Genomic DNA, 16444 nt, shown 5'->3' with positions numbered 1-16444 from the left:
GTAAGGGCAATAGCGGCAATAAATACTTTATCTTTTAAAATGAGATTACGCTATGTGGTCATTTTTCTTTTTTATCTCCTCATATTATTGACATCATGATGTACACCTAATAAAGATTATTCCAGTTATCGACATATTGGTTTATTCCATACATGCCTGTTTGATTCACAGAGACATAAGTCCCCCTGAGTCCATCCTTTCCAGTAAGCTCACAATTTTACTGGTGGTGGGTCATCACACTTTGTACAAGAAGTCACGATTCTGTGTTCACAAGAAACACTTGGAAGTTGTTTCCTCTCTCCATTTTATATTTTATTTTTTCTTGGCACTTGGCGGACTATCTATTTCTTTATGGACTTTAGTTTACCATTTTATGCTATATTTTTATTGGATTGTTCATGTTACAGTGAGCTATTACTACTTTGTCTTATCACTATTTTTTGTCATACTTATTCATTTTATACAATACTTGGTATCATATTTTGTATTGTTTAAGTGCTACACTTATACACCCATTTGTTTTTGCTTCTTCCAACCAGCCGTGTTAGCAGCTATATTGTATATTGGCAGCGCAGGGTTATTTACACTATATAAATGCATAAACTAGAAACCAATCATCTGTGTTATAGTACAGCAAATAAAATGTATCTAGCACTTACATATGATTGATTCAGATTTGCTCCCTTTATTTACTTTCTATTGCAGCTTTTCTCACCAGGAGTGATTACAAGTCCCAAGAAAGACTCACAAGACAATACAGTTGAATTTGATATTTCTTCTGTGATAAAGGAAATAAACAGAGGAAAGAAACTGGTAAGAGATATATACACTTATAAAATATATATTAGAGGGCTTGCATCCTTGGATAGGTGCGATTGTTCTTTTGACTATACAGTCGCAGTAGTAATATTTCCCATAGCAACTCATGCAGTTATTGCTTATATACATAGATTTCCAGCTGTACAGCTTTCTCACATCTGCCCCAGCCTGGAAGATTAGACCGCCTAGGGCATGCATGGGGCTAGAGATGGGAATCAGATGTATAATAGTAGTCCCTGGGCCGGATTCAGGTAGGAGATACGACGGCGTATCTCCAGATACACCATCGTATCTCTGAGTTGCGGCGTCGTATCTGTGTGCCTGATTCATAGAATCAGTTACGCATAGATTTCCCTAAGATCCGACTGGCGTAAGTGTCTTACACCGTCGTATCTTAGGCTGCATATTTACGCTGGCCACTAGGTGGCGCTTCCGTCGATTTACGCAAGTATTATGCTAATTAGGTAGATACGCCGATTCACAAACGTACGTACGCCCGGCGCTATTTTGTTACGTCGTTTACGTTTGGCTTTTTCGGCATAAGATTACTCCTGCTCTTATGAGGCGTACGCAATGTTAAGTATGGACGTCGTTCCCGCGTCGAATTTTGAAAGTTTTATGTCGTTTGCTTAAGTCGTTCGCGAATAGGGCTGTACGTAAGTTACGTTCACGTCTAAAGCAATGACGATTTGCGGCGGAATTTCGAGCATGCGCACTGGGATTTTTTCACGAACGGCGAATGCGCCGTTCACAAAAAACGTAAAATAAGCTGGGTCATGTTAAATTTAAATAAAACACGCCCACAACATCCCCATTTGAATTAGGCGGGCTTACGCCGGCCCACATACGTTACGCCGCCGTAACTTAGGGCGCAAGTTCTTTCTGAATACGGAACTTGCGCCCAAATTTACGGTGGCGTAACGTATCTGAGACACGTTACGCCAGCAGAAAGATCCGCTGATCTTTCTGAATCCAGCCCCTTGTCTTCATCTTGGCACAGGCACTTGCAGACTGCAGGATTATATTCAAACCTCCAACATGGTCCATAAGAATGAAAATACTTTGTTACTAATCCTGAATTTCTTCCTTTTTTTTTAAGGTAAAAAAATGTGCTAGTACTATTTTTTGTTTTAGGAGCCTGGAAAGCATTGCACCAGCGATCAGAAGATCCCCTGCAGACTGTTAGGCCTTGTACACACGATCAGTCCAAACGGATAAAAATGGACTGAAGGCTGAAGTCTGATGGACTGATGGTCTGATGTGCCTACACACCATCAGTTCAAAATCCGATCGAGTCCAACGCGGTGACGTAAAACACGACGACGTGCTAAAAAAATAACTAAGTTCAATGCTTCCAAGCATGCGTCGACTTGATTCTGAGCATGCGCGGGTTTTTAACCGATGCTTTTGCGTACCAATCATCGGTTTTGACCAATCGGTCATCAGTCCATCAGTCCGATTTTAAAGAAAGTTTTAAAACTTTGGTCTGAAGGACAAAAGTCTGATGGGCCATACACACGGTAGGTTTGGACTGATGAAACTGAACTTCAGTCCGTTTTCATCAGTTTGGATTGATCGTGTGTACAGGGCCTAAGTGTAAGCTGTCTGCCCATGCATCGTACAGGCAGTTTTATACTAACAGGAGGAATCAATGACAGGGGCGGCCCGTCCATCAGGGGGGCCCAGGCGCCGCCCTCTCTCTCCATGTCACCCCTTATATAGCATAGCATGAATCTATCCACAGCCACTCCCTATTCATGCGTCCGGCCCTTATCAGGGCTTATCAGCGACCAGGTTTTTTTTAGCACCTGATTAGAGCCAGAGGCTCTAATAGGCTTCAAAATAGGGTGGGCTCGGGTCACAGAGAATGCACTCCGATCCCACCCAGGTGTGTTACAACAGCGAATGAATATTCGCTGTTGAAACACTGATCCTCAATCCGGCCAATCAGAAGCTGGTGTGAGACCCGTTTTATGATTGGCTGAAAATAGAAGACTCCTTATTGGCCGCAGAGGAGGAGGGAGGAAATGCAAGCCGCCGCTGCCACCATGATGACCCATGGAGAAAATAAGTTTCTATGGGGAAGTGCTACCGACCGACCAGGGGGGTTGGTGTTGGCATACTGTTTGCCACCCCCCCAAAAAATAAAATCCACCGACCGCCACTGATCAATGAACTACCACAGCACTCAACACCGCCATGGCAGTTCATTGAGAACTACAAGACGACAGCTGAAAAAGATGTCAGTAGTTGTAATCCATTCATTCACAAAACACTACAAAACACTGTGAATGAATGACATGGCTGGGCAGGTAGGGGAAAACACAACTCTGGATACTGTAGGCAAGGAGGGCTCTGTGGGGTACTGCAAGAGAAAAAGGCACCCTGAAAGGCACTTTAAACAAGAGCATAGTCAAGGATTTGAATATAAAGAAGCTGCATACTCATTAAATCTGAAAGTTATTTTGAAAGAGTTTTAAAGTGGTTCCAAAGACTCACGGTTTTTAACCTTCATGTATTCTATTAAACTTTCTGTGTGCAGCAGTCCCCGGAATACTTGCCTGAGCCCCATCTCGATTCAGCGATGTGCACAAGGGCAGCGGCTCTCCTGGGTCTCTTCCTCCTTATTGGCTGAGACAACAGTGGCAGCCATTTATTATTATTGACTGATCCAAATATTGCATGTAATATTGAAAAGCTCAATTCATTATCGGTGTATGCAATGTAGCACCCTCCTCTAATTAGGGTGCTAGTTTAAATTTAGTTTTTGGTGTCACTGTAGTGAGTGGAGCAGTGATCTATTGATTTTGTCTGGTCAGGGTTTCCTAAGCTGGGTGTTTTGGGCCAAATCCACAAAGATCCAGCGTAACTTATTTTTTTCCATTTAAGTTACACTGCCTTAAAATTTCTACCTAAGTGCCCGATCCACAAAGCACTTACCTAGAAATTTTTGGCTGTGTAACTTAAATTCCGCCGGCGCAAGGCGTTCCTATTCAAATGGGGGCGATTCCCATTTAAATTAGGCGCGCTCCCGCGCCGGCCGTACTGCGCATGCTCGTGACGTCATTTTCCCGACGTGCATAGCGTGAAATTACGTTACGCCGAGCTTTGTGGATTGCGACGGGTCAATAAAGTTGCGTTGGGAAAAAAAAAAGATACAACGGGAAAAAGAAAATTCAAAATTTAAAAAAAATCGCGTCGCTGGACAGAAAGGTCTGCTTTTACATGGTGTACTAACTTTACACCATGTAAAAGCAGCCCTAATTTTGCGTATGCAAACTAAAACTTACGGAGAAAAAACTAAGCTGAAAAGCTTCGTGGATCTCCGTAAGTGCTAATCTGCATACCCGAGGCGGCATTTCGACACAAAATGCCCCCAGCGGCGGATGCGGTACTGCATCCTAAGATCTGGCAGTGTAAGTCCCTTACACAAATGTCGGATCTTCTGCCTAACTATGGGAAACTGATTCTGTGGATCAGTTCCATAGTTAGGAACAGGGATACGACGGCGTAACAGCAATTACGCCGTCGTATCCCTTTTGTGGATTTGGCCCCTTATTCTTCCCATCTGCTTCTGGAAAAAGCTTCCAGAATATAGGACAGGGAGTTTCAAATGGCCAGTATGAATATTCATCATGCTCCAGCCAATCCCTAGAGGATGGCATACAGAAGGTGGCTGAGGAGGTGATAAAGCTTGGGATGTCTTGTCAAAGTGTTCTCCAGAGAGGGTTCCAGTTCTCCTGGTGCTTTCTGTGAGATAGATTGCAGCCTGGGCCTTAGCAGGAGCTTGGCTGAGGACCTAGGGAAGTGTGCTGATAGATCGTGTAGCGGCCTGCTATTTTCATAGCTGCCGCTGCCTTAAAGCGGGGGTTCACCCAAAAATTCTGTCACTAGATCCAGCATACTGCTGACATCTGTAGTATGCTTGATTTTTTTATTTTTTTTTGTACTTATCATTTTAGCCGTATTTCTTCTCCTGCACCGAGCGGCGTATCCTTCCGGGTATAGGCGTTCCTAAATAAAGCGCAGTTGATTGACGGGCTTGGATAGCGCGTCACACCTTCTGAAAATAGCCGACGTGACTCTGGGCAATTTACGGCGCCTGCGCAGTCAGCTCTACACGGCAGGCGCAGGCGCCGTATAGCGCCGTAAGCAGCTGAGAGTCACGCCGGCTATTTCCTGTCGGCGTGACGCGCTATCCAAGCCCGTCAATCAACTGCGCTTGATTTAGGAATGCCTACTCCCCGAAGGATTCCCCGCTCGGAGCCGGAGAAGAAATACGGCTAAAACGATAAGTACAAAAAAAAATAAAAAAATACAGCATACTGCAGATGTCAGCAGTATGCTGGATCTAGTGACAGAAAGTTGATTTTTGGGTGAACCTCCGCTTTAAGTTTAGAGGGTAGTCAGAGATTTAACTACCTCTGACTGTATTGTTTTACCAAATTTGGGCCTCTGTTCCAGCTGTGGCTGTGCTGTGAGTGACCACTATTGTTGTCTGGGGTGTTGGTACCACCCCAGGCCAAGGGTGGCAGCAGTCGAGTCAGGGTGTATTGGGTGTTTTTCCTTGGCAGCCAATCAGTGGGGGTTGATCGCCCTGGTGTGCATGCTAGGGAGAGTACTTAAGGGACAGACGTCGTTAGTTCTAGGCGCCATCATGGCCGGGGGTGCGTGTAGACCTGGTAGTCAGACTGGGTCTACGTTCGCAGAGTGGTCCTGTGCTGTCCGTCCTGAGGGAGGAAGCCACCCGATGAAGAACCTGTCTTGGAGAGCTGGTATCTCAAGAGAGGCCTTGAACTTTATCGAAGGACGCACGATTGCTGAGAGGCTGAATGATGGTCGCCTGTCAGTTCACAAGAGTTTATTCAAGAGAGATCTGGGTGCTTAATCCTGTGTTGAGAAGGATTCTGGACCGAATCATCTCCACCTTTGGGAAGATCTGTGGCAGAGACTTTGCTAAAGTTTCCGTGTGACACCCTGGCTGCTAGGCTAGTGAGAGAGGCCTACCCAGGTGCACAATACCCACTCTGGCTAGAGTGGCGACGAAAGCTACATTGCTGGAAGCAGGAGTGTTTCCGAACAAAGTTATACGCCTGAATCTACTACCTATTACCCCTTCCACCTATTCAACTACTATTTTTTACCCTTTTGGGTAATAAAGCAAGGAAAAAGAAGCCTAAAGTATACCCTAGACGGCGAGGAAATAGAGGTAACATGGCACCCAAAATTAACCAGCAGCTCCTTCGGGGATAGTGCTACAATTATATTTCTGGAGGGCATTATCCTGAAGTCCTGGTGTTGAGAAGGATCATTTTATCTCCCTCACTGAGAAACTACTTGTGGATGCTGGGTGGCAGACAGCTACTGGGACGTTGTGAGTAAAGACCTTGCTGTGGTCTTCAAAAAAGACATCCCCTAGACTGAGCCCATATTGTTGGTGTGTATGAAGCTGTGCTTGTGACTGGCAGCCTCTGTGCTATTCTGAAAGACATGGGTATATTCTCAGTGGCCCTTCCAGGGGTAAGCGATCCATGATATTTACCGGAAAATAAGAAATGCACTGTAAATAAGTTGTGGTCTAGCCAATGTATAGTTATTGGTTGGTTGTTCAGGAGCTGGGGACTCCCATCTGACAGGTGAATGTAAACAAAAGAACGAGGGCAGTTTTAAAAATGACGTAGGGGTTCCCCTACAATCCATACCAGGTCTGGTATGAATTTTAAGTGAGGTACCTCCTGCCCCCCCCCCCCCCCAAAACTTCACCAGGTCACATGCCCTCAACATGAGGACAAAGACCTCAAGCCTATTCCCCACAACCCTGGCCCGGTGGTTGTAGGGGTCTAAGGGAGGGGTCTGCTTTTTGGAACCTGGAAGTCCCCCTTAACAATAAGCAGACCCCAGGTACCCCAAATATCCCTAGAAATAACAAAACCAAAACAAAAATATTTTATTCATGTTGTGCAGTGATGCAGGTCTGCCAAATGGCCCAGAAGAAAAAACCCAAGGCCCGCTGAGACAAGACTGATCCTATTGCTTTTCTTACCCACCAAATGCAGCTTATCAGTGCCCATCAGATGCAGCCTCATTAGTGCCCACCAAATGCAGCTTACCAGTACACACCAAATGCAGCCTTATCAGGGCCCTTCAAATGCAGCCTACTAGTGCCCATCAAATGCAGCCTACCAGTGCAGTACCCACCAAATGTTGCCTACCAGTGCCCTTCAAATGCAGCCACATCAGTGCCCACCAAATGCAGCTTATCAGTGCCCACCAAATGCAGCTTATCAGTGCCCATCAAATGCAGCTTATCAGTGCCCATCAAATGAAGCCTACCAGTGTCCATTAAATGCAGCCTCATCAGTGCCCACCAAATGCAGCTTTATTCGTGCCCATCAAATGCAGCCGACTAGTGCAGTGCCTGCCAAATGCAGCCTACCAGTGCCCACCAAATGCAGCCTACCAGTGCAGTGCCCACCAAATGCAGTTTATCAGTGCCTACCAAATGCAGCCTCATCAGTGCCCATCAAATGGAGCCTCATTAGTGCCCACCAAACGCAGCCTACCAGTGCAGTGCCCACCAAATGCAGTTTATCAGTGCCCACCAAATGCAGCTTGTTAGTGCCCACCAAATGCAGCTCTACCACTGCCCATCAAATGCAGCCTACCAGTGCAGTGCCCACCAAATGCAGCCTACCAATGCCCAACAATTGCAACCTACCAGTGCAGTGCCCACCAAAGGCAGCCTACCAGTGCCTTGATAACGATCTCCCACTGTGTCATAGAGTGGCCGCAGTAACAAAGTCCCGGAGCCTCCTATGATACATGTCACACTGATTCAATTGTATCAGTGTTTCGTTTATCACAGGAGCACCTGTCTAGGAGGTGGGACTTTGTTACAGAGCCGTACAATTCAGACCAGAGTTCTGTTAAACAGCGGGAGATCACTGACCAAGTATGAACATGTCTATATTTGACCATTGACATCACCCAGGGGACCCTGGCCCTGGAATTGGAAGTGCATCCCTGCTGCTTAACTAAACAAAGTCTCCTTGTTCACTGTAGTAGCGGGGATCCAGAGCTGCATCCCATTGCTTTCCTGGAATATCACCTATTTTAAGAGTAAAGTACCACACCTATAAAAACAATTGCGCATGTGGTATTTTAGCAGCGTTTTTTGAAAATAATTTAAAATATACCTTATGTGTTTTTTACTGCTATTTGTAATGCAATATTTTAGTCTTAGTGAACTGATCCTGGATTATTGCACAGATCTGAAACAGATACATAAAACACACCGAGATTCACAAAAGAATCCACACCCCTTTTGGATTTAGACAATATATCAACTTTAACTACCTCCCTCCCACCGTATAGTAAAATGACGGCGGGCAGTATCCCCGCTCATTCTGGGGTGACGTTTTATGACGTCGCCCCAGTATCACCACTCTCTCGTGCCCACGGCGATGGCGGTAGCGCCATGTTTCTAGGACATGCCACAACCCTGATCTGGGTAAAGAGCCGATGATGCAGCTCTTTAACGATGTGATTGTCCAATCAGTCGATCACATATAAACACGGAAGTGCTGTTTTTCGGCTCTCATCACTCACACTGTCAGTGTGTGGGGGGTTTTAATTTATTTTTACATTTTATTACCATTATTTATTTTTTATATGTCTCCTTATATACCTACATTTTTTGTTTAATTTTTATGTATTTTTACATAACTTATTGCTATCACATAGGGGACCAATAGCCCACTATGAGCTAGCATATATGAATGAATGACTTGTATAGCGCTACACATGCAAACTGAATCGCCTCTAGGCGCTTCTTCCTGGCTGGTGCGGTCATTTACCCCGTAGGATTTTGACACGCTTGGGACACACAGTCGTATACATATATATACTGGACCAATTTGGCCAGGATCCAATTTACCTACCAGCATGTCTTTGGAGTGTGAGAGGAAACCGGAGTACCTGGAGGAAACCCACGCAGACGCAGGGAGAACATGCAAACTCCAAGCAGATGGTGTCGTGGTTGGGATTTGAACCAGCAACCATTTTGCTGCTAGGTTAAAGTGCTAACCACTACACCACTGTGCTGCCCTCATAGGTGACAGGTTCTCTTTATGGAGACACCCGGGGTTTATTAGACCCTGGATGTCTCCTCTCTGATCCACTGCAGCTGATGGAACACAGACTGTGTTCCATCAGCTGCTTCAACCAGCACTGATCCCGCACAATGACAGCTCCGGTCCAGGAAGTGACGTAATACACGTCAGTTCCTGGTCTGTGTACAAAAGGGAGGCTGAGCGGATAGAGGTCCGCTGAGCTCCCGCTGTCCTTCCCAGGGATATTTGCCATGACAGCTTTGGGCCCGCAGGTGGGACAGCGGAGCCCAGCGAACATGGCGTGGGGGTGGTACATTGTGGCCTGCTGGAAGTGATAGGTGGCTTCACAGCCACACGAAAGCCAACAGTGGGCTTTACTAAATTACACACACCCCCGGTCACTATAGCGCCCAGGAGTGTGTAAAAAAACACATCTGCAGCACTAAAAATCCAGGTCCCCAGCAAGTGGCTTTTTTTTACTACACCCTCCCCCCCCTTCATCCTGGTACCCTAAGGCAGCTGCTTAAGGCACCTTATGCTAGCACCGGCACTGACTGTACTCTTCATTGGTTCATTGCAACATCCTCCTCATTGGATTGCCTTTATATAGGCTATCCCCCCTTCAGTCTAGAATGAATGCTGCTACCAGACTCACCCACCTCACCAACTGTTTAGGGTTTGCCACCCCTCTCTGCCAATCCCTCCATTGGCTTCCACTCACCCAACAAATACAATTCTAAATACTAACAGCCACTTACAAAGCCATCCACAACTCTGCCACCAGCTACATCACAAACCTTGTCTCAAAATACCAACCAAATCATTGTCACCTTCTCTCATGCTCACCTCCAGGACTTCTCCTGAGCATCACCAATCCTCTGGAACACCTTACCCCAGTCTGTCTGACTATCTGCTATTCTGTCCACTTTTAGGCGATCTCTTCTGAAATCCCATCTCTTTAGAGAAGCCTATCCTGCCCCCACCTAACAACTGCACTTTTATTTTCTTCATCAGCTCATCCCCTGCGGTTATTACATTTTGTATCACTTGACTCTTTAGATTGCAGACTCTCTTGTCCCCCTGATTCCTCCTGTATTGAATTGTATTGTAACTCTACTGTCTACCCTCTTGTTGTAAAGCAATCTGTTGGAACTATATAAATCCTGTACTGTAGTAATAATAATAATAATAATAATAATATATGTTCAATTTGCAGAGGTGTTCTTTTTGTAAAAGAAATGGAGCTACTGTTGGCTGTTATAATAATAGCTGCAAGAAAACGTACCATTGTGAATGCGTGAATGAAGTTGGAGGTGTACCTATTGAAGATGAGGTTACTGAACGATATATGTAAGTCCCATTTATATTGAACTGATATGTTCTTTAACACATACCTAAAGGGGTTGTAAAGGTAAAAAAAAAAATCCCTAAATAGCTTCATTTACCTTAGTGCAGTCCTCCTTCACTTACCTCATCCTTCGATATTGCTTTTAAATGTCTTTATTTCTTCTGAGAAATCCTCACTTCCTGTTCTTCTGTCTGTAACTACACACAGTAATGCAAGGCTTTCTCCCTGGTGTGGAGAAAGCCTCTTGAGGGGGCGAGCAGGAGTGTCAGGACGCCCACTAACACACAGCTCCTTTCTCTATCTGCAAAGTAGAGAGTGTCCTGACACTCCTGCTCGCCCCCTCAAGAGGCTTTCTTCACACTAGGGAGAAAGCCTCACATCACTGTGTGTAGTTACAGACAGAAAAACAGGAAGTGAGGAAAGAAATAAGAAATAAGGACATTTTAAAGCAAAATGGAAGGATTAGGTAAGTGAAGGAGGACTGCACTAAGGTAAGGAAAGCTATTTAAGGGAAAAAAATGTTACCTTTACAACCCCTTTAACTTTGAAGTCAATTAAGAGTTCAAATTGGCCAAATTATTTTATGATAATTCGAATAGATATTCTAGGAGAAATATCGTAAAGCATAAGATTGTCTGCATATATAAAGATCTTAAAGGGTTGGTCTCCCACCTCAATGCTACAGATATCTGAGTTGTTCTGTAGTGATGGTGTAGTGCTCCATAACTAAAATAAAGGAGTGGGATGGGGGCAGCCTTGTCATGTTCAATTATTAATATGGATAAGATCCAGTTTGAAAGGCTAGTTGCTCAGATCCTGGCTGAAAGGCTATAGTAAAGAGCTATATTTGTTTTAAGATTGTTTGGGCCTAAACCGGTTTGGTTGACAGTCTCTTCCCTAAAACAGCAGACACTTCTTAGATAGGGAATGATTACAACCAGAGTAGGGTTGCCACCTTTCACAGAGTTCCCCTTTTACATCAGAGTCCACAGAGTTCCCCTTTTACATCTGAATCCGCAGAGTTCCCTTACCCTTTAAGGTAGGACTCTGCAGACTGTGATGTAAGGGAGAACTCTGGGGACTCTAACATAAGGGATGCTCTGGGAACCCTGATTTAGGAGGGAACACTGAGTACTCTGATGCATGGAGAGGACTCTGATGTAAGGTGGAACACTGTGGCTCCTGGTGTAAAGGGAAACTCTGATGTAAGGGATGCTCTGAGAACCCTGATAGTGTACTCACTCAGAGGCAGGAGAGAGAGAAGGCATGAGTGGGGAGACTTCAGTCACAGACAGGGATGGATGGTGAACTCACTAACCCCTTGGCAGTCAGCACCTCTCATGCAGATGTATCTGAAGCTCCTGGACTTCACATTTCTGGCCCTCACTTTCCTTTTCTGAGCCAGAGCTCCGGGGATTGGGACTTTTAATTGGAATGACTGAATGACCTTGTAAAAAATTATTGTTTGGACCGAAAGGTTCTAATAGAAATCGTTTATTGAAAAAATAATAATAAATAAGTGCATAAATATACGGCTATTACTCAATGTAAACAACACATCCAGATGAATGTAGGGCACAGATGGGGAAAAAAAACACAAGCGTAAATGACAAATTACAAATGATAGTAACAATGCAGGACCCAGCTCTGTCTATAGGGTGAGACAGAAAACCCAACATTTCGAGGTTTATTTTTGTTTGTAGAACCTCTTCTTCAGGGGTGGGATATTGCACTATGATAGCAGCGATATCTGTATTTAGTAAAGAGAGAGAAGAATATGGAAAAAACACAGACAACAAAAAAGACAAAACAAAAACAAAGACAAAAAAAAATATGAGAGCATGCCCACCAGCCAATGTTCATCATGCGTAAATAGATATATATAAATATATATATATAGAACTCTATTTATGATATATAGTACTGACCATTCACGCATATGTATACGTATTCATTGGACATTTGGTAGCCGATTAGTTAAAAAATTCCGGTTGAATTGACAGTCAGAACCATGGGCCAAATCCTCAAAAGAGATACGACGGAGTAACTGCTGTTACTCCGTCGTATCCCTGGTCCTAACTATGGAACTGATCCACAGAATCAGTTTTCCATAGTTAGGACGAAGATCCGACATGTGTAATTGAATTACACTGTCGGATCTTAGGATGCAGTACCGCATCCGCCGCTGTGGGCATTTCGCGTCGAAATGCCGCCTCGGGTATGCAAATTAGGACTTACGGAGATCCACAAAGCTTTTCAGCTTCGTTTTTTCTCCGCAAGTTTTATTTTGCAAACGCAAAATTAGGGCTGCTTTTACAAGGTGTAAACTGTTTACACCTTGTAAAAACAGACCTTTCTTGCTCGCAACGCAATTTTTTTTAAATTTAAAAAAAAATTTTTGGCGCCGTATCTTTTTTTTTACCCGACGCAACTTTATTGTCCCGTCGCAATCCACAAAGCCTGACGTAACGTAATTTCGCGCTATGCACGTCGGGAAAATGACGTCACGAGCATGCGCAGTACGGCCGGCGCGGGAGCACGCCTCATTTAAATGGGAATCGCCCCCTGGAGAAGAGGAACGCCTTGCGCCGGCCCGATTTAAGTTACACCGCTCAAAATTTCTAGGTAAGTGCTTTGTGGTTCGGGCACTTAGTTAGAGATTTTGCGGCGGTGTAACTTAAATGGAAAAAGTTATGTTGCGCCGGGTTTTTGAGGATTAGGCCCCATATTCTTTGCCTCAAGGTAGGACCTGAAGGGGGCAGCAAACCCAACCGAGATGTTTTCTAACCCAGTCAATGCTGATGTCACAGAGGGCGTAGAAAATAGGTCCCGTACCTCCTTGGCAATGTACATGCAAGCTGGTTGCAAATATATAGGGGGAAAAAATATATCGAAATATCGAAAAGGTGCCTGAATGTAAACAAAATAATCTTTGTATGGCGGGAGAAAGAGGAGCAGATCGGACCCTCTTTTCTCTCCTGTATGTGTGTGGCAAGGGGGGATTGTTATTGCTTACTTTGGGCAGTGTGAAAGAGAGTGTAACAGACTCTCTCAGCTTAGACAACTGCAGCCAGCAACCCTGCTGGGAGGCCATAGTCCAGTCTGAATAATGTGTCAGCTTAAAACCCGGACACATGATTCCAAACCCGAACTGTCCGGGTGGAGCCTAAACCAGAGCACCAGTGATTCACCCCACTGTAATCATTCCCTATCTAAGAAATGTCTGTGGAATCTCTCTCATCATCATATTTTACATTTGTAGCAATGTGGACTACAATTGTAAAGTACAGTGTTCCTATGCATCACATGTCCCTCTAGTGCCCAGTGTTATTAATTGACATTATATTAGTGAGCCAAGCTAAAGGGGTGGTGGGATGAGTAGTTCCACAGACTGATAATTGCTTCACATGACCCTGTACCTGGACTACACATCCTAGGGGTCTTTGCTGCCATCGGAGAGATTGCTGGGAGAAACTATATAAGAAGCCAAAGCCCTGAACTGTGCTCTGTTCCTCCTGGGCCTGACGTGAGATGGACCTCTCTGTTAATGGAGAGAGAGGTCAAGGCCTACCACGCAGTGTAAACTTTGCAACCCGGATGGGATGGAGATGCACTACTTAAAACAATGGTAACAATTTACTGTTAGCACACAAACTTTGTGACTGTACATACAGATAGATCAATAACATACAATCTGTGGGTAATTCCTCAGTCCAAAGGACGGGGTGATGGTATGATAAGGCAGCTGCTGTCTTCAGAGAGAGCTAACTCTGTATGCAGAAAAGAAGGGATAACACAGAAAGCGCCACCTAAGTGCAGTATTGCAAGCAAATTTTAATGGCAAAGTAGCGGTAAATACTCACAAGAGGAAGTAAAAACATAGGCTCATCTCTAATCTGATGTTGCAGTGGGATCCCGGGGCTCCAGGTGTCCAAGAACAGATCCAATGGGCTTCAATGTGGCTGGAGAGTTAGCAGCATGTCCTGTAGCCACCAGGAAAGCGTAAGGGAACCAGCGTGGAACGCCTGGAAGTAACGTCATGGGCAGCTGGGCTACTTCTGGGATCACAAGCAGGCTATGCACTTGGAGCTCAGCTCCTTCGACAAGCCTTTTTACTTCCTCTTATGAGTGTTTGCCGCTACTGTGCCATTAAAACTTGCTTGTAATACTGTACTTAGGTGGCGCTTCCTGTGTTCTCCCTTCTACCTAGCACTGCTTGCTGTTCGTCGTACATTTATTCAGCACCACTTCGGGTGCCTGCCAACCTGCATAGTTGCCAACATTGTAAAAAAAAATATAGGGACACCTTTTATCTGTAGGTAGAGTCTTTATATAATTAGGGGTGGGGCAGAGGGAAAATGTGCTGCAATGGAAAATGGGTGTAGTTTAAACTTAAAAGTGGGCGTGGTTTAACCACTTCCCTACCGTAGAACATCATATGACGTCCTGGACTTTAGGGGGGATATCTGAACAATGCCTGCAGCTGCAGGCATCATTCAGATATCCTTCTTTTCAGCTGGCGATTGCACGATAAGAACAATCATAGTGGCAGTTCCACCACTTGATCGTTCTTATAGGCGGCGAGAGGGGACATCCCCCCTCCCGCCACCATCCGGTGCTTCTCCGGGCTCTCCTGTGCCATCGTAGACCCAGAGAACAAATCAGCCGGTGCCGGATGAGGAGGATAGAGATTTCCATATGGTCACCGGTTGTTTCTATGACCGTCGGAGGTACAAAAAGTAAAATCGCGGGTAAATGCATGAGATCTCTGAATTCTTTCCCTGATCTCATGCTTTCCAGCCTGGAGGAGAGATGTGGGGTCTTATTGACCTTGCATCTCTCCATAAAAAGGACCTTTCACAATATATTCCTATTACAAGGGATGTTTACATCCCTTGTAATAGCAATAAAAGTGATAAAAAAATAATAATATATATATAAAAAAAATGTAAGTAAAAAAATTAAATTTAAAAATTAAAACACCCCTGTCCCCAGTAGCTTGTGCTCAGAAGCGAACGCGCACGTTAGTCCTGCCCACATAAGTAAACGCCGTTCAAACCACACATGTGAGGTATCGCTGCATGCGTTAGAACGAGAGCAATAATTTTAGCACTAGACCTCCTCTGTAACTCTAAACTGGTAACCTGTAAACAAAATGAAAGCGTTGACTATGGAGATTTTTAAGTACCAAAGTTTGGCGCCATTCCAAGAGTGTGCACAATCTTAAATTAGGTATCTATTTACTCGGCGTAACATCATCTTTCACATTATACAAAAAAATTGGCCTACCTTTTCTGTTTTGTTATTTTTTAATTTGTGAATTTTTTTTTTCCAAAAAAAAGGCATTTGAAAAATGATTGCGCAAATACCGTGCAAGATAAAAAGTTGCAATGACCACCACTTTATTCCCTATGGTGTCTGCTAAAAAAATATATGTAATGTTTGGGGGTTCTGAGTAATTTTCTAGCAAAAAAATTATGATTTTTACATGAAGGAGAGAAGTGCCAGAATAGGCCCGGTAGGGAAGTGGTTAAAGGGGCGTAGCTCAAGGGGGTTTGGTCCAAGTCTGAGATAAACGAGGGGGAGAAAGAAAGAAAGAGATAGAGAGGGGAGGAGAGTGAAGGAAGGAAAGAAAGAGGGATGGAGGGACAGCAGGCCCAGATCCTACACCACAATAGAAATATGTGTATTCCAGAAAGTTTAACAATCAGCAGATAAACATAGTCCAAACACCTTGTGTTTGCGCTTCAATCATCAAGGCATCATGGTTGCTATGTTGTCAGGATGATTGAAGCGCATTATTTCTATTACATTGTAATATAAAATTAAATAGTTCAACTCACCATAATGCAGAATCAGTGGAAGCCCCAAGTGTGTCACTTGCCACGTCGCCTGCCACCAGATTCCTTTAGGCGTCCCCAGCGGAATCCCTTCTTACATCAGGTGTCCCCAGCAGAGTGCTTCCTTACATCAGGCGTCCCCAGCAGATTCCCTCCTTACACCAGGCGTTCCCGGCAGATTCCCTCCTTACATCAGGTGTCCCAAACAGTCCCTCCTTACATTAGGCATCCCCAGCAGAGTCCCTCATTATATCAGACGTCCCCAGGGGAGTCCCTCCTTACATCAGGTATCCCCAGTGGAGTGCCTCCTTACATCAGGCATCACC

At 44.7% G+C, this 16444-nt stretch overlaps 1 protein-coding gene across 4 annotated transcripts in view; it reads left to right on the top strand.

Annotated features, from left to right (window-relative positions):
* The window catches only part of LOC120929093 (PHD finger protein 11-like), a 71162-nt gene that overhangs the window by 8330 nt on the left and 46388 nt on the right, over positions 1-16444 (top strand). For all 4 annotated transcript variants that reach the window (XM_040340300.1, XM_040340302.1, XM_040340299.1 and 1 more), the window contains exons 2-3: positions 706-813; positions 10147-10280. In XM_040340300.1, the coding sequence (XP_040196234.1) occupies positions 706-813; positions 10147-10280 (242 nt within the window). The remainder of the gene's footprint in view (positions 1-705; positions 814-10146; positions 10281-16444) is intronic.

The sequence above is a fragment of the Rana temporaria genome, chromosome 2 (genome assembly GCF_905171775.1).
Source record: "Rana temporaria chromosome 2, aRanTem1.1, whole genome shotgun sequence".
In the NCBI taxonomy this organism is placed as follows: domain Eukaryota; kingdom Metazoa; phylum Chordata; class Amphibia; order Anura; family Ranidae; genus Rana; species Rana temporaria.
Note: the sequence above shows the minus strand (reverse complement) of the source record. Positions and strands in the feature narration are given on the sequence as shown.